Source organism: Dipodomys merriami, unplaced genomic scaffold, assembly GCF_024711535.1.
Source record: "Dipodomys merriami isolate MVZ:Mamm:240054 unplaced genomic scaffold, mDipMer1.0.p SCAF_81, whole genome shotgun sequence".
Lineage (NCBI taxonomy): Eukaryota > Metazoa > Chordata > Mammalia > Rodentia > Heteromyidae > Dipodomys > Dipodomys merriami.
The window spans coordinates 1,664,744-1,687,190 of NW_027206413.1; the positions used below are offsets into that span (position 1 = coordinate 1,664,744).

Sequence of the window (22,447 nt, forward strand, 5' to 3'; positions counted from 1 at the left end):
TTTGCACTTAGTTTGAACAAGAATTGTACGGATTGTAGGTGAATTATTAAAGTAAATTTATATTGCCAAGTAAATCTACGAGTAAAATGTTGAGCTGTAGTAAATGAGAAAGGAATGTGCAAATGAAGACCTGCCTGCTTTAATAAGTTTCATGGTTGCCCTCTCCGTTTCAACTAAGAGTTTTTTTGTTGGTGTGTTTTTAAGGAGGGGTAGTCTATAAAACTCCTTATAGAAGTATCTAAGACAAAAACAAGGAAATATAATGTTCTGAACTCAGCTGGTCCAAACCACTTGAGCTGCTATGACAGCTCATAAAACTGAGAGTAGTTTTTAACTGGGCTCTGTTTTACATTGCCAAAGTGAATTTTCCTTGCAGGAAGTAGTCAGAGGGTTTATTTAGTTTCCAGTCCCTGGCTTTGATCTTTCTGTACTGTCACCTCTCGGGTTACACAGCCCTTTTTCACTGCAGTAAATCTGCAGCAGTTAATGAGAATACAATCCCCCCCCCCCCCACTGATGGCATGTTGTTAAATACCAAACCACAGTCAGCTGCACCTTTGCAGACTTTCAGTTAAGATGCGTGAGGACAGTGCAGTCAGCATAATCTCTGCCTTTGCAACGCCTTGTATTGAACTTTCCTCCTTTTCAATGAGCTGCTTCATTGAGTCAAGTGGTCCAAGGGCAGCCTGGAAAGGAAATTCAGAACGTTAGTAATGCCCAGAAGGTGTCGGTAGGGTGAGGCAGGGTGGGCAGACGACAGGCCAGCTACCCTGAAGACTCCAACCAGGAAGTTGTCTCTTCAAATAAAATCCAGTCCTTTGCTCTGACCTTGGTATGGTATGTTCAGTTTCAACATAAATTTGTACTTAATTGAATTTATTTAATGGGTCAGAACATTGTTTTTTACTTTTGATTACAGAGAAGATAGCATAGTATCTAAAAGAAATTGAAGTTTTCCAGAAAATGTAGTTACTGTGTTATAAGAGCTATCCTTTCCATTTATGTTGGTCCTGGGCCTGAACTCTGGGCCTGGGCGCTGTCCTCCAGCTCTTCAGCCCAAGGCGAGCGCTCTACCACTTGAGCCACAGCCCCACTTCTGGTTTTTTTCTGCTTATGTGGTGCTGAGGAATCGAACCCATGCATGTGAGGTAAGCACTCTACCACTGAGCCACCTTCCCAGCCCTGTAAGAGAGCTATTCTTAAAGGAAAAATAGGGCCCTACATTTGGAGGAAATGTTACAAATATCTATTTAATAAATGAAATTTCAAAGCACACATAAGCTGATTTTACATTAATATATACATCCCTTATGATAAAGTACAAAAAAATCTATTTTCTTCCTGTTGTAATCAGATCTCTCCCATTAATCATTTATTATTTGATTCAATATATATATATTGAATTATTTTTCATTTATACTTTTTCTTTTTTCTGGTAATTAAAATTTAGCGACTTAGTTTTGTCAAGAAATTTGGAGACTTTCTCAAGAGGTCATTTTGGATGGCGGCCAAAATATATATTTTTTTGCATTTATATGGATCATATTTACATATATAAATATGAAATATTATTGAATAAAATATCTTTTTAAAAAGCCAGTTTCTAGTTTCTCACCCCTGAAGTTACAGTTAAGGCTTCAGCCATCTAATTCACAAACTTAAATCATTTCCTTTCTCATAACAATCAAAATGATGGGATAAGTCAATGTGTATCATACCCATTTACTGATTTAAGTAACTATTGTAAAAGCAATCACTGAAAGCATTATTAAGAACTTAGGAGAATGCATCTAAATTGGAGATTTTTCATGAAATAGAAGACATACTTTTGGAAAAATACAACCTGTTGGTTATCCAAGTAAGAAAGGAGGGTAAGAAAGAGGAGAGTTTTGAAAATTTTAAGAGCAAGGTATAGAATTGAGGATCCTTGACCTTTCTAGAAAGTACTCAGGAGAAATGTAGTACTATGTAAAAATGTTTTATCTTAAAATTGGAGCTTGTGCTCTTAGAATTATTGTTTGAAAAAAAAACCTGTGATTGTTTATATGGTTTTTGAATGGTTAAAATAAAATTTTAGACTGTATCTGGCAGGCTGGTCAGTAGGTTGTTTTTTCCTGCAAGTTCAAATTCAAAATTCTGGACTTGAATGTTCACAGGAATTTTCTGTACAAAATAACATTAGTTTTTTTTTTTTCAGTTTTGTGGTCCTTTAAAAAAACATAAATCTTCAGTGAAACGAAGATTTTTATGCTTTTGGAACATAAGCAGTTCAGTACAGTTTTAAATGAAATTATTGAAAAGGAGTTAGGAACAAGGCTGGCCGCATTGTCATACGGACTTAATCTTTATTCTTATTGTATTATCAGATCTGTCCACAGTTGGAGGTATGATCAGCAATAGTGGTGGTAACATCGATTACAGGGTATTTAGTGAGCACAACTTTAATCTTCACAACTGAGTGAAGACATTGTTAAGGAAACAAGTTTAGGGAAATAAGCAGTTTGCTCAAGATGATCTTCCTGTCACCCAATCCTAAACTCATTCTGAACACCCATGTAAGTGAAGGTTATTCTCCTTTTCTTTTTCCCTTGGTTACAGTGAATGAAGTGTCCTTGGTTCCAGCTATCCAGCCAGGCGTCTCTCTCTACTCCATGCCGCCCTCCTGCCCCTCCACTGGGCCATTCCCGCAGCATGCAGACATCACTTGGAGTCCCCAGAGTTTGTCTTTGGGCCCACGTTGCGTTCCAGCCGCTGCCCATTTCTTACTTCCCCACGGGCGGCCTTTCTACAGACTTTCATGTGCTCTTCTCTTCAGCTTCCAAGGGACGGACCGCTCCATCTTTAACTCCCAGCTGTGTTTGACACGGTTGTCCAAGCCCTGCCTTGTGAAAGTCTGCTTTCAGCTCTTAAATACACCACTTTCCTGACCTTTCTCCTGAGCTTTTGGTCCTTCTCAGTGTCCTCTTTCTCTGCCAGCCATTCCTCCTCCTGGCACCTTTTGAGTGCCAGTTGTCTCAGGAGTTCAGTATTCTTCTGTAGCCATATCGTCTTAGGAGGGCATCCTGTTTTCTAACTACCCACCAACCTGTCGGATCTCACCCGAGCGACATGACTCGATAGGCTGTCCGTAGCTTTTTTTTAGCTGCGTTTTTCTCTGAGCACCACACTCCCTGTTTCGCCTATCAACTGAACATTCCATACAATTATCGGACTTGCTCCCTTGCTCCTCCCATGTCAACACGCGCCACCTCACCCACTGAGTAGTTACGTGGTCGGCTGAGGAGCACTTACAGGTCCGGCTGTTTGCCTTTGTAGACTGACTCAAATTGGATCATAAAACATCTGCATGTAATAAGACATAGAATTCTTCCTCTGTTCCACCTAGGGTACTGCATTGTTTGACTCTTACCTTGTCCTCCAGTGTCACAAATACCCCAGTTGCGTATATTAACTCTTCTAGGCTTCTTTTCTTTCTCATTCAAGAAGAGTCCTTTTCACTTTGTGACCTTTGTGATTAGCTTGAATAGCCTTCCCACTCCAAATGGGCAGCTCAGATGTTACTCCCTCCAAGAATCTTTTCTTGGAATTGCATTTGAAATTCTAACTCTTCATGCAGAAAGATGAATAGAACATTTAGAATTTACATAATTTCACTCAGCGTTGCTCCGGCTGGCCTGTAAATGTGGCAGACACTGGGGTGGGGTCTCGGGACTCGCCCAGCGCTGAGGACGTGTCCCCTGGCCTTTGAGAAGCCTGGAGTTGGTGTTAAAACACAGTTCCAAACACACATTCAGGCCTCCTTTGTTAGTCTTTAGTTCATCTTGCTTGGATTTTTTTTAGTATTGAAGGTTATTGAGTATTACCAGGGTTAGAAAATAAATTAATTGTGACATTAGTACTTGAACATCAGTAATCTTTTACCTGTTCCTGCCAAATTGATGTTATTCTCACATCTTGAGTAAAATAAATCCATATGTGTATGTGTGTATGTACAGCCAGTAGAATAGGTATCTTAAGGACTTTTTTAATTTTGAGTAATTTTTAGAAGAAACAAAATTAATGGCCTTTAGAAAAGAATACCATGTTATATTTAAAAGCCTACTATGTGGAATGTGGCCTTTTTATTAACTTCTGTTACAGAAACATAAATTATTTTTATGAGAAAAAGATTAATTAGATATTATGGTAAGTGTTCTTTAATGACATAGATTAAGGTTTTCTGCCATTTTAAGTCAAGAAATGAAAAGTTTGACAAAGAATTGCCTTACTTTTGAAATATAACTTCTTTTTTAAAAAATTTTTTTTAATTGTGAAAATACTGTACAGAGGAGTTACAATTACATAGGCAAGATAGTGAGTACATTTCTTATCAAGCATTGTAGCCTCCTCCTTTGTTTACCCTTCCCATCTTCCTTCCCTCCCCACCCACTCCTCCCCCCCCCCCCCCCGCCCAAGTTGTAAAGTTCGTTTTGGACATGAGAACTATAACTTCTTAAATTATGTGAACAACTTGTAAATCACTGCACTCTGATGTTTTCGTAATTGACTAGATTTTAGATGGTTGCACCAATAATCAGTATGAATGGATCAGTCCAGACAGAAGCTCCTGTGCCTTGGTCATGGAGATATCCCCTTTAAAAATGCACTAGTGCTGGGTGCGAGTGGCTCACGCCTGCCATCCCAGCTACTCAGGAGGCTGAGATGTGAGGATCGCCATTCAAAGCCAGCCCTGGCAGGAAAGTCTGTGAGACTCTTATCTCCAAATAACCACTCAGAAAACCAGAAGTGGCACTGTGTGTGGCTCAAGTGGTAGAGCGCTGACTTTGAGCTGATGAGCTCAGGGACAGCGCCCAGGCCCAGAGTTCAAGCTCCATGACTGACCCCCCCCCCCCCAAAAAAAAAGCACTACTATCCTACAAAATGAAAAATAACCATGGGGTTTGGGAGAGCCATGGTATCTAAAAGCTTGTTTGTAAATACTGATTTCTGTGCCTCCCATCTCATGCTCAGAAGGTGCACTGCCTTTGTTTACACAGATAGGTAGGTAATACACACCGGGCAGGACTGAGGAGGGAGAGTGTGTGAGGGTCCCCGAGGAGCAGGTGACCGACATCATAGCTAGGGAAGAACTCTTCCAACCTGCTGCTGCTAGATGCAGATCACACAGTGGTTACAAAGACACAGACTTTGTCATTATTGGTGGCTGCCCTGGAATGGGGGCACGTCTGGAGTCTACAGGATCAGCTGTGGATTACGATGTAAAATCTGCCTGTAGGAGTTTGAGGCATTAGTTGGTATTCTCACAAATGCTCAGTACTTCTGTGAATGAGAGAGAACTCACCTGCTTTAGAGATAAGTGTGGCACTCTAATAAAATGTACTTCAGTGTTAGTGGTTTTACTGTTTGAGAAGAATAGTAGTAAAATTCAGTAATTTCTAACACTATATTTGTACTGTTCCTTTGGGTATAGATGAAGTTTTGTCTACGTCTATGTTGGTTTTTACGTAAAAGCTACATGTTTTTGTGTCTCAGACTACAGAGGCATAATGAGCAAATGCCTTTAAAAACAAAATCGGCCCTGGGCTTGAACTCAGGGCCCGGGCACTGTCCCTGAGCTGCTTTTGCTCAAGGCTAGCACTCTACCACTTGAGCCACAGCGTCACTTCCAGCTTTTTCTGTGTATGTGCTACTAAAGAATCGAACCTGGAGCTTCATGCATGCTAGGCAAGCACTCAACCACTGAGCCACATTCCTAGCCCTTTTTCATTACCTTTGAAGATCTTAAGTAATTAGTTTTCATAGGGTACTAGTGTGATACGTGGTGGTCCTCAGATTTGAACTGGCAGAAGGGACTTCGTATCCGCTAGGACTTCCTTCCACCTTTCTGACCCATGCCTGTAGTCCTCTTTGGTTTACAGTTATTTGGGGGATAATATATCATGTTTTCCGCCTTTTTTCCCCACCCTTTTTGCTATCTTCCCTCTAAAGTAGCTGAGCTTACAGGAGTTTTCCACCACCATTAGTCATTTAAACAAGATCATAGACAGTAATTTCCCAAGTCTCTTCAGCATTCTGTCTTAAGGAATGTTGCATGCCTTTAAGTATACATGGCTATTTTGTTTATTTAACTTTAGAATAATTGTATCTCAAGTTGATACATCTCACTTTTCTGTAAATTCTTAATATTTCAGGTTTTTCCCAGCAAAAACAAGGTAATTTTGTACTGGCCTATCAGAAATTAAAAAGACAAAAGAATCATAAAAAGGAATCTCTGTTTGTATAGACAATTTCAAGTGGGTAATTGAGAGCCCTTCCCATGTGAAAAGACAGGAGAGGCTCGCAGGGACACAGATAGATAGATAGGCAGGTGAGTTTTATGTTGCACCAGTAACTTAAAGTTGACATCTTTCAGAGGGATGCAGCTCAACATAGAGCACATGCTTAGCATGTGCAAAGTCCCGAGTTCAAGCCCCAGCACCAAAAGAAAAAAAAAAAAAAAAAGCGTTTCAAACCACATCCTGAGATCTTACTTGGGGTAATAAATAAACAGCGATTATTAAAAAATCCTCTAGCATTTTTAAGGTTCGGTTGTCGAGGCCTTTGCAAATGCTACACTATTGCAAAGTCACTTCATTCTCAGTGAACATGATGGGGAACACAGGAGCTGCCCTGGCCGCTTGTGGTGGCTGCCCCTGTCCAGGCAGGCACCATGGAATCACATGCTTCCCGGCCAGCACACTGGAAACCACCAGTCACTGGCTTTGAATTTACTCAGTAGGCAGATGATTATTACATGTACCCATGGGGCTTGAACTCTGAGCCTGGGCACTGTCCCTACCTCAAAGCTAGTGCTCTACCATGTGAACCACAACTCTACTTCTGGTTTTCTGGTGATCCATTGGAGATAAGAGTCTCACACGGACTTTCCAGCCTGGCTGGCTTTGAACCGCGATCCTCAGATCTCAGCCTCCTGAGTAGCTAGGATTGCCGGCATGAGCCTGGCCCAGATGATCTTTTTTGTACACATGTTCTGACACTCAACTCAGGGCCTTATATACCCGCACTTGGTGTTTTTTACTCAACGCTGTCACTCTACCATGTAAGCCACATCTCTGTGGCTTTTTACCAGCTAATGGGAGATCAGAGTCTCCTGGACTCCATTCAGCCTCTTGAATGGATAGCTAGTATTACAGGCATGAGCCACTAGCACCTGAGTAAACACAGATAATTTTTTAAATGTATGGTGCATTCCCAAATGTCTGAAAATTCTCACGGTTGCCCAGATTGTTTTTAAGTCAGAAAGTTAGATTAGTACAACTCCTAAGACAGTGACCATCACGGAGCAGAAGAAATCCTCCATCCTCTGTGTTTTCATGACCTGTACACTTCTCCGACAGAAACCATTACTCTTAGAAAAATGAATACAGGTATGTGTCAGCCATGTGGGAAGTAATTATTTCTATGAGGTAACTACAGTCCTTACCCTTGATTTATCCTTTTAAAAATAACCTCACTGAATATAAATAGCATGGGAAGGTCTGGAAAGAGAGTTTCCTAGTTGTTGACCCTAAAAGTTGCCTCGTTAGCATTAATTATGACATGGAAAGTGAAGGTTTTAGATCAAATAATCTTATTTATACAGCAGTCCAGTCTTGCTATAGTAGAAGGAACATATGACTGGTCATGGCATTATTTTAGTGCAATTATAATTAGTGTTCCTCTGTAACTTACGTAGGAGCCCTGTACAGGCAAACAGAAAGCGTGTGTAAGAAGCAGGCTGAGTGTGACAGAATGTCACTTAAATGTTTAGATTATATGTCAGGAGCCAGATTTCCTAAGCATAGTTAAGGAAATTATCCATTTTCATAAGTCATAACAATAATGACACCAAATACATCATATTCTTGTAAGAAACTTGGAAATGTAGCCATCTTAAGACATAGAGATATTAAAATTGATAACCATTCTACAATGGAAGAAATGACCAAGTTGTAGATACAGACAAAGGAATTGTAGCAATGAAGATAGAAATATCATCCGGGCACCCTTGTTTAGAGCGCATTGTATACCACTAACTTTAATATAAACAAGAGTAGGTAAGTTCATTTTAAGTTATTTTTGTTGTTGTTTTTTTGCTGAATTTAATAAAATGGCTAATGCCGTTTAAGTGATAAAAGAATAGCGATTGATAAAGGAGAAGTATAGTATACTGTTACGCTCTTTAAAAACAAAGGAGGAGGCAACAATGCTGGATGAGAAATGTACTCATTACCTTGCTCATGTAACTGTAGCTTAACTTAAAAATAATTTTAAGATATAGCAATAAGGCCACAAGTAAGATAAACAATTGTTAGCATCATAGGCTTTAACTGTATAGTGTACAATGTATAGTATGTCATATTGAAGACAGTGTGGTGTACAATGTATAGTATGTCATATTGAAGACAGTGTGGTGTACAATGTATAGTATGTCATATTGAAAACAATAGAGTCACACCTTATTTCATCATTGCAAGACTTGTAATTAAATAATAAATAATTAGCCTTAAATCTAAGCAAAAAAAAAATATGTTCCGCGATTTAAATACACTCATGATGTAACACATTTTTTCTTCTTCTTTCTTTTTATTTTTGGTGCTAGTCCTGGGGCTTGAACTCAGAGCCTGGACACTGTCCCTGAACTTTTGTGCTCAAGGCTAGCACTCTACCACTTGAGCCACAGCTCCATTTCTGGCTTTTTTAGTGGTTAATTGGAGATAAGTCTCATTGACTTTCCTGCTTGGGCTGGCTTTGAGCCGTGATCCTCAGGTCTCAGCCTCTTGAATAGATAGGATTTCAAGTGTGAGCCACTGGCACCTGGCTAAAATACATTCTTACTCTTAATGACCAAGAAAGTTTATAAGATTAATTTAGAGATTTTTAAATGCAAAGCTTTGCTAACCGTAAAGTTGACATACAAAGGATTGTTCTAAGGTCCAAAATGTGCTAAAGGACACTAACACCTATCTGACCTCTATTCATTACTGCAATAACTGACTTGATGGTTAGAAAGTGGAAAATAACTCCCAATAGATCTTTTTAAATATCCTAATAAAGCAAAATGTTTTTTACATGTTTGTAATTTTAAATTTATTTAGAATTAAATATTCCTGCCTAAGTACTTAATTATATGGACTTTTAATGTGTTTAACTTAGTTTAACTTAGTTTTTGTTAACTCTATTTCTGCCCTTATTCCTGGAAAACTAAATACCAAAAAAGATCTTTACCAATCACTGCTTGATTTTTATCAAACTAATATAATTTATCTATTATTTGTTCAAAAAAATGAAACAAGTAAATATGAGACAAATTGGAAAGTTTACATCAAATATCTTAAATTTGGTAAGATTTTTGAGATTTTTTTTAAAGTCAAGCCTTTGTCCCCATCTTATGTAAGGTAGTAAAGTAAGCACTTCAAGCTACAGAAAGGTATCCTGAACTATTTACTATCTATTTTAAAGGCTTTGGAAACATGAGTTTACAGAAAGTTCATATTAACATTTCATTTAAAGGAGACTGATACTATGTCCCCAGGGCTAAGCATGTTGTTAGAAAATCGACATTACTTTTTTGATTTTGTTCATTTGTCAGAATCCTAACTAATAATGATAGAAAATTTATATATCCTATTCCGTGTATTACTTAGGATAAGTTTATCTTATATTCCACTTCTTGAACTTGTTCATTTTGATAGTGCATTATGACAAAGATTCTAGTTGGAACTTAAATTAGAGTTACTCATGTTTGAACCAGCTAGACCAGCTAAAGAGTTTGATTGCTAACCTTAGCTCTTGAATTATGTTTTAGGTATTCAACTTTACAGCATGTTTAGTTTCTTTTCATTTCTTATTAGTATTTTTCAGTACTTAATAGCCTCCTGCTCCCACCTCCAACAGGAATTCTCTCTGTTCAACATCAGAAACATTTTCCTTTCTGGCATGTGCTCTCCAGCTCCACCAGCAGTGTAAGCAAATTGGAAGGTTCAGCTGTCATTCTTACAAGGTCATAGATCACACTAGCAGCCTGAGTAATCCAAGAGGTTTTAAGTATCATAGCATTTAGTTTAAAGTAAAATTTGCTCTGACAGGGCTGGCAGACCAATAGGAAAAAGAAATATTTGTGCTTGCAAAAGTGCATATGTAGAGACTAAGAGTATAACTGATGGCTGGAAGTGATTTCAGTCTAAAAAAACAAATCATTAAGAGAGTGCATAGGGGTAAAATACACAGTTCATATTTTAAAGAGTCTCAAAATGAACCAGCAACTAAGGTTAGCATTACACAGTAATTAGCTGTGGTGCTCAGGGTTTAACTCACGCAGTACCAGACGGTCTGGTTACACTGGCACTGAGAACGCATTGCTACTCGCTGATATTCTCTAAACTTAACTGCTGTAATTTCTGTAACCTAAAAAAATCAGGGCATTAGGACAGATTATATAAATGTTGAATGAGTAACAAACAGTTATTTAGAAGAGGTGCTAATGGCGCCGTTTATTGGCCGAGAGGCTGTTTCAGCCACTCATCGCGTTCCCCGGCATTTGATGGTGTGAAATGAGACATTGCTTGATACTGAATGCATTCACTAAAGCATTGTTATCACTTCAGCTTGATCATTTATCTGACGACTGCCATTAGTGCCTACAAAGAGTCTCCTTTCTGTTGTTAGCTACAAATCAGGGCAAATAAAATGCCTGTTAATAATGTAAGTCACTTTTTCTAAATCATTGTTCTCTTTAAGAAAGCCAGTTTTGACTCACAAGGATACAAAGGTTCTTAGTGCAGAACAGATTAAGTAAGAAAATGGAAAGGACTCGCGTCAAGAGGGCAGCCTAGACTCACTTGGAAGACTCCCCGTTATAGATGCACAGAAATGTTAAGACGGGAAGTGTGACACAATCGTGTAGGACATGAGCAAAGTTGCACAAATGACAGGAATATTTTAAGTGCCAAAAAATTAAATAACCACCCACAGGAGCATTGATACGGGTATAGGAAGATGAAATTCAGTTCTCCAAAAAACCCAGGCTCCTCAAAGAGCTACCTGCCTTTTTCTTCAAATGAAAGAGAATGTACTGATTTTAATCCACCAGTCCAGAGAAACACCTAAACCTTGTCTTGCATTGCAAAACCCTGTGTAGGAGAGCTAGTGACCCACGAGAAGGAAAAACCACAAGCTTGTTCCGATCACCTGCGCAGGTTCAGACCTTATATTAAATAAATTCAAGAATCTGCCAGTGAGAGGAGGATCAAATCCAGTCTGGGGAAAAGTTCATGAGGCCGTGTCTCCAAAAACCAACCTGTGCAAGGTGGCACACACCTGTGGCCTCGTCTACTTGGTAGGTAGAAGTAAGAAGATGGTGGCCCAAGACTAGCCCTCGTAAGATTAGAATGAGATCCAAAATAGAAGCAATAGAACTAGTGGTGTAGCTCAGATGGCAGCAAGCATGAGACCATAAGTCAATCCTAGTACTGAAAAACAAAACAAAACACAGATTGTTAAATGATAGTTCACCAAACCCCAGGTATGTCATTAAAAAATTCTCTCTCCAGAAATATTACTACAACTCAAGAAACAACAGGGAAAAGATTGAATTTAAACACAGTAAAAAAAAAAATTAGAAAGCATATAATGAAAGGGTCATAATGAAGGAAAATCATCAGATACACTAGGCAAACTAGAATTAAGAGAAGAATCTCACTGAGTACGAAACATGGTAAGTTTTAATAGAAAACAGTGCAATGACAAAGTCGAATAAAAATTCTAATTTTAAAAGGCCCACGTAAAAATAATATAATCAGTAAAATAGCTTGAGATGAATTAACAGATTAAGGTGTAGTGCAAGAAAGGAGAAATTCATGCCCAGACTCAAGTGAGTGAAGTAGGATTTCTTTACCATTTGGAGTAGATTAGTGACTATTTTACACATGCTCCCTCCATCATTAGTACAAATTAGTTTATCTGAAGCATCTCAGCATAGTCACTAAATTGAAGAAATCTGTCCCCAAGGTAGTAGTTTTTTTTCTTAGAGCTGACAGATGTCTATATGAATTTTTTTTAATAAACTCCAGATGAGTACTTTAAATACAGCCTCCTACTACTCACTTAATTTGCCCTTAATTTGGGAGAAAATACTACTTTGATTTCATGCAAACTATGATTTTTTAAGATACATTAGACATTTGTTTTCATCATAATGAAAGAAGTTTTCCTATGCATGTAAAGATTAAGAATGAAAGAAAAATGTGAAATGTGAAACTTAATATATAATAATGTATATCGTATTTTATATATTAGTGAAGACTACTTAACTATGCTCCTGGATTTCAATTTCTTAGTAATACAGTAATGTGTGTTCAAAGTAAAAAGTAATACCTTTGAGCAATGTGTGTGTGTGTGTGTGTGTGTGTGTGTGTGTGTGTGTGTGTGTGTGTGTGTGTGTGTGTGTGTGTATTATAGGTAAATTTTATAGAAAAAAAGACACCATTGGTATTACTTCAAGGAACCATGTTAACACTGTGAGTGTGCGTGTGCACTGTATTTTTTCTGTGTCCACGATGATTGACATCTTTCCAGCCTGTTTTCTTAGGTCCCCACATTTACAAATGCTTTTTGCATGTCATGAAAGTTTTTGCATATAACTGATATTCCTGTTTAGCTCTCAATTATTTCACATTTATAAAATGATGGATTGATCATCAGAGGAAGCGCTACAAACCACATCCTGTTCATTTCTATTAATGTTAAGTCTACGGAGTTTAAATTTGTTAGGCCTTGTGCATTAGGCGTACTCAGTGGCAGTACAAGATCTCCATCTAGTGGCTAGTCTGTAAACTACAGGCATGTAGATCTAATCATACAGCACTTTACAAATGTTAGGTATTATTTTATAGGCCTTACTTCTCTCTTACTTTCTTTTCATAATTTGAAGAAGAAAATGTTCTCCTCCTATTAAACAGAGGCAGTTTTCTTGTGCTATTTAATTTCACCTACATGAAATACCGCAGCCTCTGAGTTATTTGATGAAGCATTTTCCTATACTACAGAAGCAAAATAATGTTTCATGTTCATTAACTGCAGCCTTTAAACTTTTCGGCCAGTTGTTAACTTCTCTGCCTTCATTCTCAGTTCTCAACGAGCAGTTATAACTAAAAACTCATTTGAGAAGAGGAAAGACGTCTTCTTTTGTTGCCAAATAGAGCATGTGTGGTCACTGCTGCAGTCACTGCCTCCCAGCCCTTACCGTCTCACAGCTGGACAGCCGTAATAGTCTCTGCAGTGTTTCCCATGCCTTTGCCTCTGAACCCCTTTCCTACCACAGAACTTGTCACTTGCTGTCTTACAGCCGTTCGCAACTCCCCCAGAGTGTATAGTGTGCTAAGAGTATTCTGTCTCACTGGGTTCTCAACCCGGGTTGGGCAAGCACTCTGCTACTTGAGCCACACCCCTCACCCTTCTGCCTTTTGTAGACAGGGCCTTGCGTTTGCCAGGGAATGGCTTCAGACCATGACTCTCCTGCCTCCAATTCCCCATGAAGATGGGAGCATAGGCATGTGCCACCACACCCGGGTTTGGTCTGTGTATTTGCTTGGTCCCAGAGCTTGAACTCAGGACCTCGATCTTGCTCAGCTTTTTCTCTCACAACTGACATTCTACCCCTTATGCCTCACCTCCAGTCCAGAATTTTTGCTGGTTAATTGGAAATCGCATCTGAAGACGAGACTGGCTCCACCAGCACCCTGCTGCATCGTGTTCATTTTTTGGTTTGGGCATGCCTTGAACTTCCACCCATCTCTGTCTCCTGCTTTCCTAACTGGGAGGGCAGGCATACACTGCCCTCTATAGAGTCTCAGGATCTGGCCCTTCCTTCGCTTTCCATATTTACCTTTCTACCTCCTACTTGCACTGCAAACTTAGAGCACAGCTTTGTGTCTTTAAACTTAAGTCTGTTTATGGTTGGTTCTTGCTGTTGGTTCCTTAGGCTGCTGTTAACATCTCCCTCTCTTCAGCTCTGAAATCCTGCCTATCCTTTGTGACTTCTCAATCCATGCATTTGGATACTTCTTTAAAGTCTGCTCTATGTTAAATGCGACGGTCATACCAAAAATAAGACAGTCTTGGCCTTTTGTGGTACCCACATTCTAATAGAAAAGATAGTAAAAGGGCTGGGAAGGTGGCTCAGTGGTAGAGCGCTTGCCTTGCATCCCTGAGGCCCTGGGTTTGATTCCTCAGCACCACATAAGCAGAAAAAAAAAGCCGGAAGTGGCACTGTGGCTCAAGTGGTAGAGCGCTAGCCTTGAGCTGAAGAGCTGAGGGACAGCGCCCAGGCCCAGAGTTCAGGCCCCACGACCAGACCCCCCCCCCCAAAAAAAAGAAAAGATAGTATATATATATATATATATATATATATATATATATATATATATATATATATATATATATATATATATATATAATGCCTGGAAATATATAATATTATAAAATAGAACTAACTAGTTTCTATGAAGGATTTCTAGCCTCCAGGATTCTTCTGTAAGAATTAATTTTTTTGTTTTCTACTAATTACACACATACTAGAGTAGTATACCATCACACCTGACCAAATCAGTCTTCCCATGCTCACTGGCTCCAAAGCATACAAGCCCAGCCCACCGCTGCGTGTGAGGCGGTTCTGTCAAAGAGGTTCCAGGCTGGAAGAGGTTATAAAACCTGCTGGCAGCTCCGCGGACCGCCTTGGCAGTCATGAGCACTGTGTCTCAGGGGCGCACTCACAGCCGCGGATCCTCCCCGGCCAGCCAGGATGTTGTGAACGGAAGGGTAAACACCAATTCTGAAACTGTTTTCAAGTTAAAGCTCATCTGAGCATATGAAACAAGTGGGTTGAGTGTATTCATTCATGAATGTTTTACTCGCCATGTCTTTATATTGCTGACCTAAAATATAAAGGAAGAAAAAGACATCACTGTATCTAATTGTAATCAAATAATGATGATACTTTTCACTTATGCAGCACTTGTCATCCAAGGATTTCAAAGTGCTTTACAAACATGCACTAATTAAAGCTCACAAACAGCCAGAGGTAGGTGACCTGCTTCCCCACCACAGGACTGTCAGATCAGTGCCCTGAGGATCCTAGGCCCCATGCTGGCTGTGTTTCCTTGTAATGTGCTGCATGCGAAGCGCCACGTGTCATTTACAGATTTCTGTTTTCCCTGTGAATCATCCCAAGTTCAGGTTTCTAATGAATGCTGTGAAGGGTCTGTTTCAAGCCTCATAAATACTTAGACCAGTTTCATTCTCCTGCTTCCTGTATGCTAGATTTCTACATTTGTACAAACCAACTCAGAAGTGAATTTATATTTGTTGGTGAATTTTAAACATAATTTTTCACTTTAAAGAATTCACAGTTATTAGGTTCTAAAACTTAATATATTAATTTGTTGTCTTTACTATTCTTGGTTATCTTCTCACACAATTTATACAAAAAAAAAAATACTGAATGGGGAAAGGCCCCAAATCCATTATCTGAACACTAGGATAAAGGCTAACTATCACTATCTAATTGTGAAGAAAAAGTAGTACGGTTGCTCCTTAGGTCAATGCAGAAGGAAATGTAACTTTTTATGTGGGTTTGAAGTGACAGGAAAAGAATATACACACATAGAGACATACTGTTGACAGTGAGCTTCCATCCGCTTAAGTAACCGATCACACACACACACACACACACACACACACACACACACACACACACACACACACAAACTATAATCTAAAGCAGAATGGTCACACAGGAGAAGAGCAGAGACAGCACATGAGAGAGGTGTTTCCCCAGTTCTGATGTTGTTCAAGTCAAATCTTCCTGAATCAGAAAAGAACAGTTTTTGCTATAGCACGGCTCTTTTGTAAGCCTGATTTCTATCCCTTTTAGAATTTACATAAAGAGTCTCTATATTTCTATTTGAAGGATCTGGCCTGAGCAACCATTTGGTGTACAATGTGACAGACACGTCTCATCAGCTGTCCCTAACCATCTGATAATTGTGTGCGTCCCAAGAATGATATTGTGAATACCCAAATGGCCCTTGGCAGAACATATATGTCCCTATCTCTGACGCCTGATTTAAAGGAGTACTCACTATAGATTCTCCTAGATTTGAATCAGACCCATATTAGCAAGGCTACATCCTTATCTCAAGACACAAGTAAGATTAGTATGACGTGTTCCCAAAGAATGCCTACCTCAGGTTTGAGCATTCTGGAAGTATTTCTGCCCCTCCCTCCCTCTGCCCATTAGACAGACTCAAAACAGATATTAAAGAAGCAAGTTGTAGATTCAGAGAGAATTTGATTTTTAAAATATTACTTTATTTTAGTTGCTCTTGTATAATACAAAGGTACCCATAAACTTCACAGCGTTCCTTCAAATTAATCATTATGATTAAATATTTAAAAAGCTTGCTTTAAGAGTCAGTTTCAAATTTTCTTTCCTAATTTTTCCTAAATGATATGTTCGAAAAGTTATATAATTTACAATAGAAAATATCACCCATGTGGCACAACTAAAGTTATTTTCACTGTTGGCAAAGCACATAGGAAAAATTACAGAAGTTTGCCTAGGAGTCATAGAAGTTGACATTGGAGATACCCCGGAGAACCTCTTAAAGCCCCAGGAGCCTTTAACTGTCCTTTCTCATTGAGGACCCAGTTTTTTCAGTCAGAACTCCTGATATAGGGGTCCAGGTCACCCTGTCACCAAGGAGCCACTTGGTTGCTGCTGCCAGCACCGCCGCTGGAGAGGAGCTCTGTTCTGAGTGAGCGGTTGAACGCCCTGTGGAGGACCGTCCTCTTGTAGCAGAATTGCAACACTAGGCAAAAGGTCCTTTGTGAGATGCTCTGTTCTGAAGATAGTTTTTCATATTTGTTCAGTAATCCATTATGTGACCATAGTCCCTAAATTGAGAAAAGAGGACAATTAATTTCAGCTTTCGCCCTCATTGGAAATGTTAAAAGAGGTATGGAGCAATAAAAGGCAGGTGATGCGTAGAGAGATGAAGGAGACTGAATTGCAATCTGCACACATACGATCAATCCTTAGGTAGCTGAGAGCTTTCTAGGTGCACATGTAGTTTGCTATCCTCAGCCCACGGGAGAAAACATATCAACAGCCAGCTTTTTCTGTAATTCTAAACTGATACAGGTATATCTTGAGAATGAACAGAAGTTCATTGAATCCAATAAATTCTAAATTACCTTTTAAGCTACTTTTAAACTAGTATTAAGTTCTGTCAGGCACCAGTATCCCATGACTGTAATACCAGCTACTCAAGAGACTGAGATCTGAGGGTCAAGATTCAAAGCCCCTTAGCACCAATTAACCACCAAAAAGTCCGAGGAGCAGCTATGTCTGAAGTGGCAGAGCACTAGCTTGGAGCAGAAAAGCTCAGGGACAGTGTCCAGGCCCTGAGTTCAAGCGCCAGGACAGGCACAAATATATATATATTTATATATATATATATATATACATACATATATATATTATACATGTTATACATATATGATGTACATTTTACATATGCATATAATAAAGAACCATATGTGTGTGTGTATATATAATCTCAAATTTTAAATTTATTTTCCACGTTACCAAGGTAAGAAGTGATGCTTATATTTTAACCATTTCAAAATAGACTTCAGACTTATGAGTTTCAACCAACTTTGGAAATTATATACATGCTATTTTTCATAATGAAGGAACACTCAAATTTTTATTTGTCTAGGATTACTCAGTATAGATACTAACGGAAACTTACATTTTAGAAATTCTACTCCCCTGAGAGGTAGATTCACATGAAGTATATGTCTCATGCATTCTGATTCTTTGCATATGCTCTTCAGTTCTGTCATACACACCCATGAGCATGCACACACACACACACACACACACACACACACACACACACATGCACACACACACGCATGCACGCACATTATCCAAAATCTTAATTGGTTAGTAAAATGTTTCAACTTAATCTCACTTTGTTGAGGGAACGTATTTTTAATCACGTTGAGGTTTCACAGGTGTGAAGCATGTTTCCATCTAGTGCAATCTCAGCCTTCAGTCATTTCGGTCCATTTTTCGAAGCTTACACTTGCACATTATAATTGCTTCCTTTGGTTGGAATCGCCCTGGCGAGTCCATGCCTGGGCTGCATGCGCTGTGCATGAGCATGTGCTGGCCGCTCTGTGGCAGAGGCGGGCGCTGGGTCACCTCTCCGGAGCGCTGCGTAGCTCACTCATTCCTGAAAAGCACTTGGTGAATGGATTTCCTTTGAAGTAGTTTATCTTGAGTGCAAGAATAAATTTTTAAAGTAATTGCAAGTATATGTATGCTTCAGGCTGCCTTTCCAACTCAAAAGGTGACCTTTCCACTTTAATTTCCACACCGTAGTTGAATCAGAACCTGTAATGGGTTGGTTGTCGCTCGCCGCTGCTGACGCTCCTTTTCCCATTGGGAGGCATCCCTTGTGCCTCTGGGGCGTGTGCTGCGATCTGGCCACGGGTTTAGCAGCCTGTCCTAACAGAGGGAGAGTTGCCCCTGTCTTCACGGGACAGACTTTCAAGCGCAGAACTTTTTTCTATAGCTTTAATTTTATCATTTTCTAGCCACATACTGATTATTGCTAGTATGTAAAATCACTTTATATTTTGTCACAAAGAGCCATATATATGAATAATTTATTCAGCCAGGAGTATTTGATCTGATTCTTAGACTATGTTAGGGCCTTCTGTTATAGATTTGACTTTTTCCTGGCACTGGATTGTGTTTTCGGAGTTTGTTGGGGCTCTACCACTGGAGTCATTGCTGGTTATTTTGGAGAATGAAGTCTTAGAGGCTTCTCTACTAGGCTGGTTTCAAACAGTGATCCTCCATGTCTCAGCCTCCTGAATGTCTAAGATAACGTGCATGAGCCATTGGCGCCTGGCCGAGTTCCATACATATTTTTAGAAATAAATATTTTATTACATGTGAATGAGAAGAAAAAAGCAGTGATACCAGTAGAAATAACTGTGACTGCTAGCAGGAGACTCTTGGCAGTATAGTGTTTGGTTTGAGGTCTCTAATTTAACCTGCTCACCACTGATTTTCCTCCTTTCAGCCTTGCAATGGATAGCTTTGGCCAGCCGGTGGGCATCCTGACACGCCCTGCTACCGCTTACGGATTCCGCCCCGATGAGCCTTACTACTACGGCTATGGACCTCGATAAAGTCATCCCCATCTGTGCGCTCTCCTCCTAGAAGAAATCCCTGTGGGTTAGGTTAACTTTGAAACTTGGCCTAATAATGCATGTTGATACTATTGTGGGTCTGTGCTTCTTATGTGTCCACGTTGTTTGCTGGAGAGTAAGTCCAACCCCTGTCTTCTGTTACGAACGGTCGATGCGAATGCTGCTCATTCAGCCAGCAGCATCACCATGCTGAACACCACTTCTCTGAGACTCCCTGTGGATGTTGAAAAGCTACTAGACTGGAAGACAAATGCTACCTTGTGCGTATTACGTGACTAATTTAATTTCTATTAAAACCCAGCATAAAGTGCAAATGAATGAACCAAAGTCATGTGTTTGCCTTTACTGTGTTTTATTAGAAGAGACATGCCGCATAGGATACACATGAATTTCATTTTCTCCCTGCTTATAAACTCTTTAGCATTTCATGTGACATGTTCTCTGTTTAAAGTTTATTAAAAGAAGGACCTTGGGTTTTCTTTTTTTTTCTTTTTTGAGACAGTGTTTCACTATGTAGACCAGACTGGCCTTGACTCTGTAATCCTCCCTCTCCTCCTGCCTCCACCGTGCGTCACGCCTCCCGCAGAACCTCCGCTCCTTACTTCATACTGTACCTGAAAGCGTCCTCCACCAAGTGATTAACTGTGAGCTTTTATTAACGGTGGAACCTATGCTGTAAGTGGTGGTATAGATCAAGTATAGTCTCTTAAGCAATTTGATTTCCTGACTAATAACAAAGCCTCCGACAACTAACACAAATAAAACTGGATTTATGTCAGCTTCTCAGTTTTATTCTTCATGAAATTTAGACTATAAAGTATGGAAAAGGCAATTATTTTAGCCTCATTGAAGAAGGCTAAGGAATTGACTATTTCAATCAAGTTGACTATTTCAATTAATTTCAGTTTGTTCACTTAATATTCTATAAGGTAGAGTTAGGTAATAGGAAAATCACTAATTGGTTATAGGTACTTCATTCACCTTTACTTGAAAAACTAAGTGAAATAAGTATAATCTATAGTTTCTTCATAACCTGTCAAAGAAAATAGGAAGTTTTAATGACAAGATTTCTATCCTTAAATTTAAAATGACATTAACCATACTGTTTAGCCTAATCTATACATTTTTACCATAAAGTAGTAGCACTGGGAAAACTCCTTTGAAATAATTCAGTTTATCAACTTATTTGAAAGAACAATTTCATTAAAAATATCAACATGTATTTTCCTTATCTGATATGTATAAGAATGTAGATAAAGTTCTTTAGGCAATGTACATGTAAGATGTGACTTATGCCCTTGAACTCAAGCCTCACTAATCCTTCAGAAAACATGCATTTATCATCATAGCTTCTACTGTATCCCCAAAATATTAAACGTAGAAAGGGCCTTAGAATCAACCCTGTCAAACTCTCATTTTTAATTGAAAGAAAACTGAGGCCAGTAGAGACTAAATGACTTGCACATACTTATTGTTTAGTCAGTGATATGACTTAAGTATTTTCTTGTTATTTATCATATGCACAAAGTATAAATATTTTAAGTGTTATTGATGAAAAATAAAGCAACCATTCTGTAGCTTTAACTTTCTCACACTTACAAATTGATTTAGGATAAGAACATTCCACAATTTGTATCATTCATTTCCAGAGCTCTGACTACTCTCCCTATATGTTTTTATTCTTTTAAGACTTCACACATGTAGAAATTTTCGTCTTTCCATCAAGGCATAGACTGGTTTGCCATGGCTTTATTTATGAAGGGTTAATAAGGAAGAATATTCTTGAAAATTCTTTTGTACTTTGAGAACAAGTGAGTTTGGCCTTGGGTATTTATAAGTTTAGCCTCACCAGAGTGATTACAAATTAAGATGATATCCAGCTTTTACAACATACACTATGAAATTTCTTGAGGAAAAACAATTAAAATTTCTACAATCTTGGGCTGGGAAGGTGGTAGAGCGCTTGCCTTGAGCTGAAGAGCTGAGAGACAGCGCCCAGGCCCAGAGTTCAGGCCCCACAATCTTGGAAACCCAGAATAGGAAGATAGCTTAGCAGTACAATGTTTTCCTCCATGAACGAAGCATTGAAAAAAAAAATTAATCTTGGGAAGAAACATAAAAAGCTTTAAAGAAGCAAATTACTTTCAGGCAGAAGCAGGAGTAGGAACAATAGAGTTGTTTTTGTTGATTTAGAACTCAAAAATACTACACTTGATGATATTTTTCTCAAATACTTGGTTTCTGTTTCATGACGGAGATAGATATCCTAACATTTCAGACTCTGTACTCTCTATACTGCCCATCACTCCCCCACCACTGCCCAGAGTCATCGATAGCTGCTTTTGTAAACCAGGCAAGATTCAGCCTAGCCTTAGAAAGCCGCTGAATGATGGGTATGAGCCATGAAAGCAGACTTTGCAAAGGATAAATTGTGATTTCGTAGTTACCACCAGTGTAAAACATTCTTCCTGAAAAGAAAAATGCACATGACAGAATAATTCAAGATGCATGGTGTGGTTTTAAGGCCAGGACCTGAGCTGGAGGGAGGGATAGTGCTTTCAAACTCGGGAGTCCCTGAGCTGAGGAGAGGAGACTCCCTCCCTGAGCGGCCACGCTTGTCTGTCTTTGCACTAACTCCCCCTGGAGGAGCGCTCCTCCCGCTCCGAGCCACGGGCCTCCCACCGCTGTGCGCCAACCAAACCCAAGCCTCAGGAAGACCACCATGAAGTGAGGAGGCAAGCCACCTGGAGAGAAAGAAGAAGTGAGCAGAAAGACAAGGCTCCTCACCCCACTACCCAGAGAATGCAGAATAAATCTGTTAAAGATGCTCATTAAAATCAACCCACCCAGCCTGGAGCCGGTGGCTCACGCCTGTCATCCTAGCTACTCAGGAGGCTGAGATCTGAGGATCATGGTTCAAGGCCTGCCTGGGCAGGAAAGTCTGTGAGATTCTTATCTCCAATTAACCACCAGAAAACCAGAAGTGGTGCTGTGGCTCAAGTGGTAGAGCGCTTACCTTGAGCTGAAGAGCTCAGGGACAGTGCCAGTGCCGAGGCTCAGAGTTCAAGCCCCAAGACTGACAAAAAAAAAAAAAAAAACCACAAAAATCAAAAGCCAA

General features: G+C 39.4%; 1 protein-coding gene across 4 annotated transcripts in view; it reads left to right on the forward strand.

The window, feature by feature from the left end:
* Positions 1-20,107, forward strand: part of LOC138819703 (kinesin-associated protein 3) — a 118,838-nt gene extending 98,731 nt beyond the window's left edge. For 3 of the 4 annotated variants that reach the window (XM_070011212.1, XM_070011213.1, XM_070011215.1), the window contains exon 20: positions 19,200-20,107. In XM_070011212.1, coding sequence (XP_069867313.1) covers positions 19,200-19,308 — 109 coding nt within the window. In that variant the 3' untranslated portion in view covers positions 19,309-20,107. Of the gene's footprint in view, positions 1-15,049; positions 15,119-19,199 lie in introns of all 4 variants that reach the window. The other variant, XM_070011214.1, reaches the window with a different exon arrangement.
* The last annotated feature ends 2,340 nt before the right edge of the window (positions 20,108-22,447 follow it).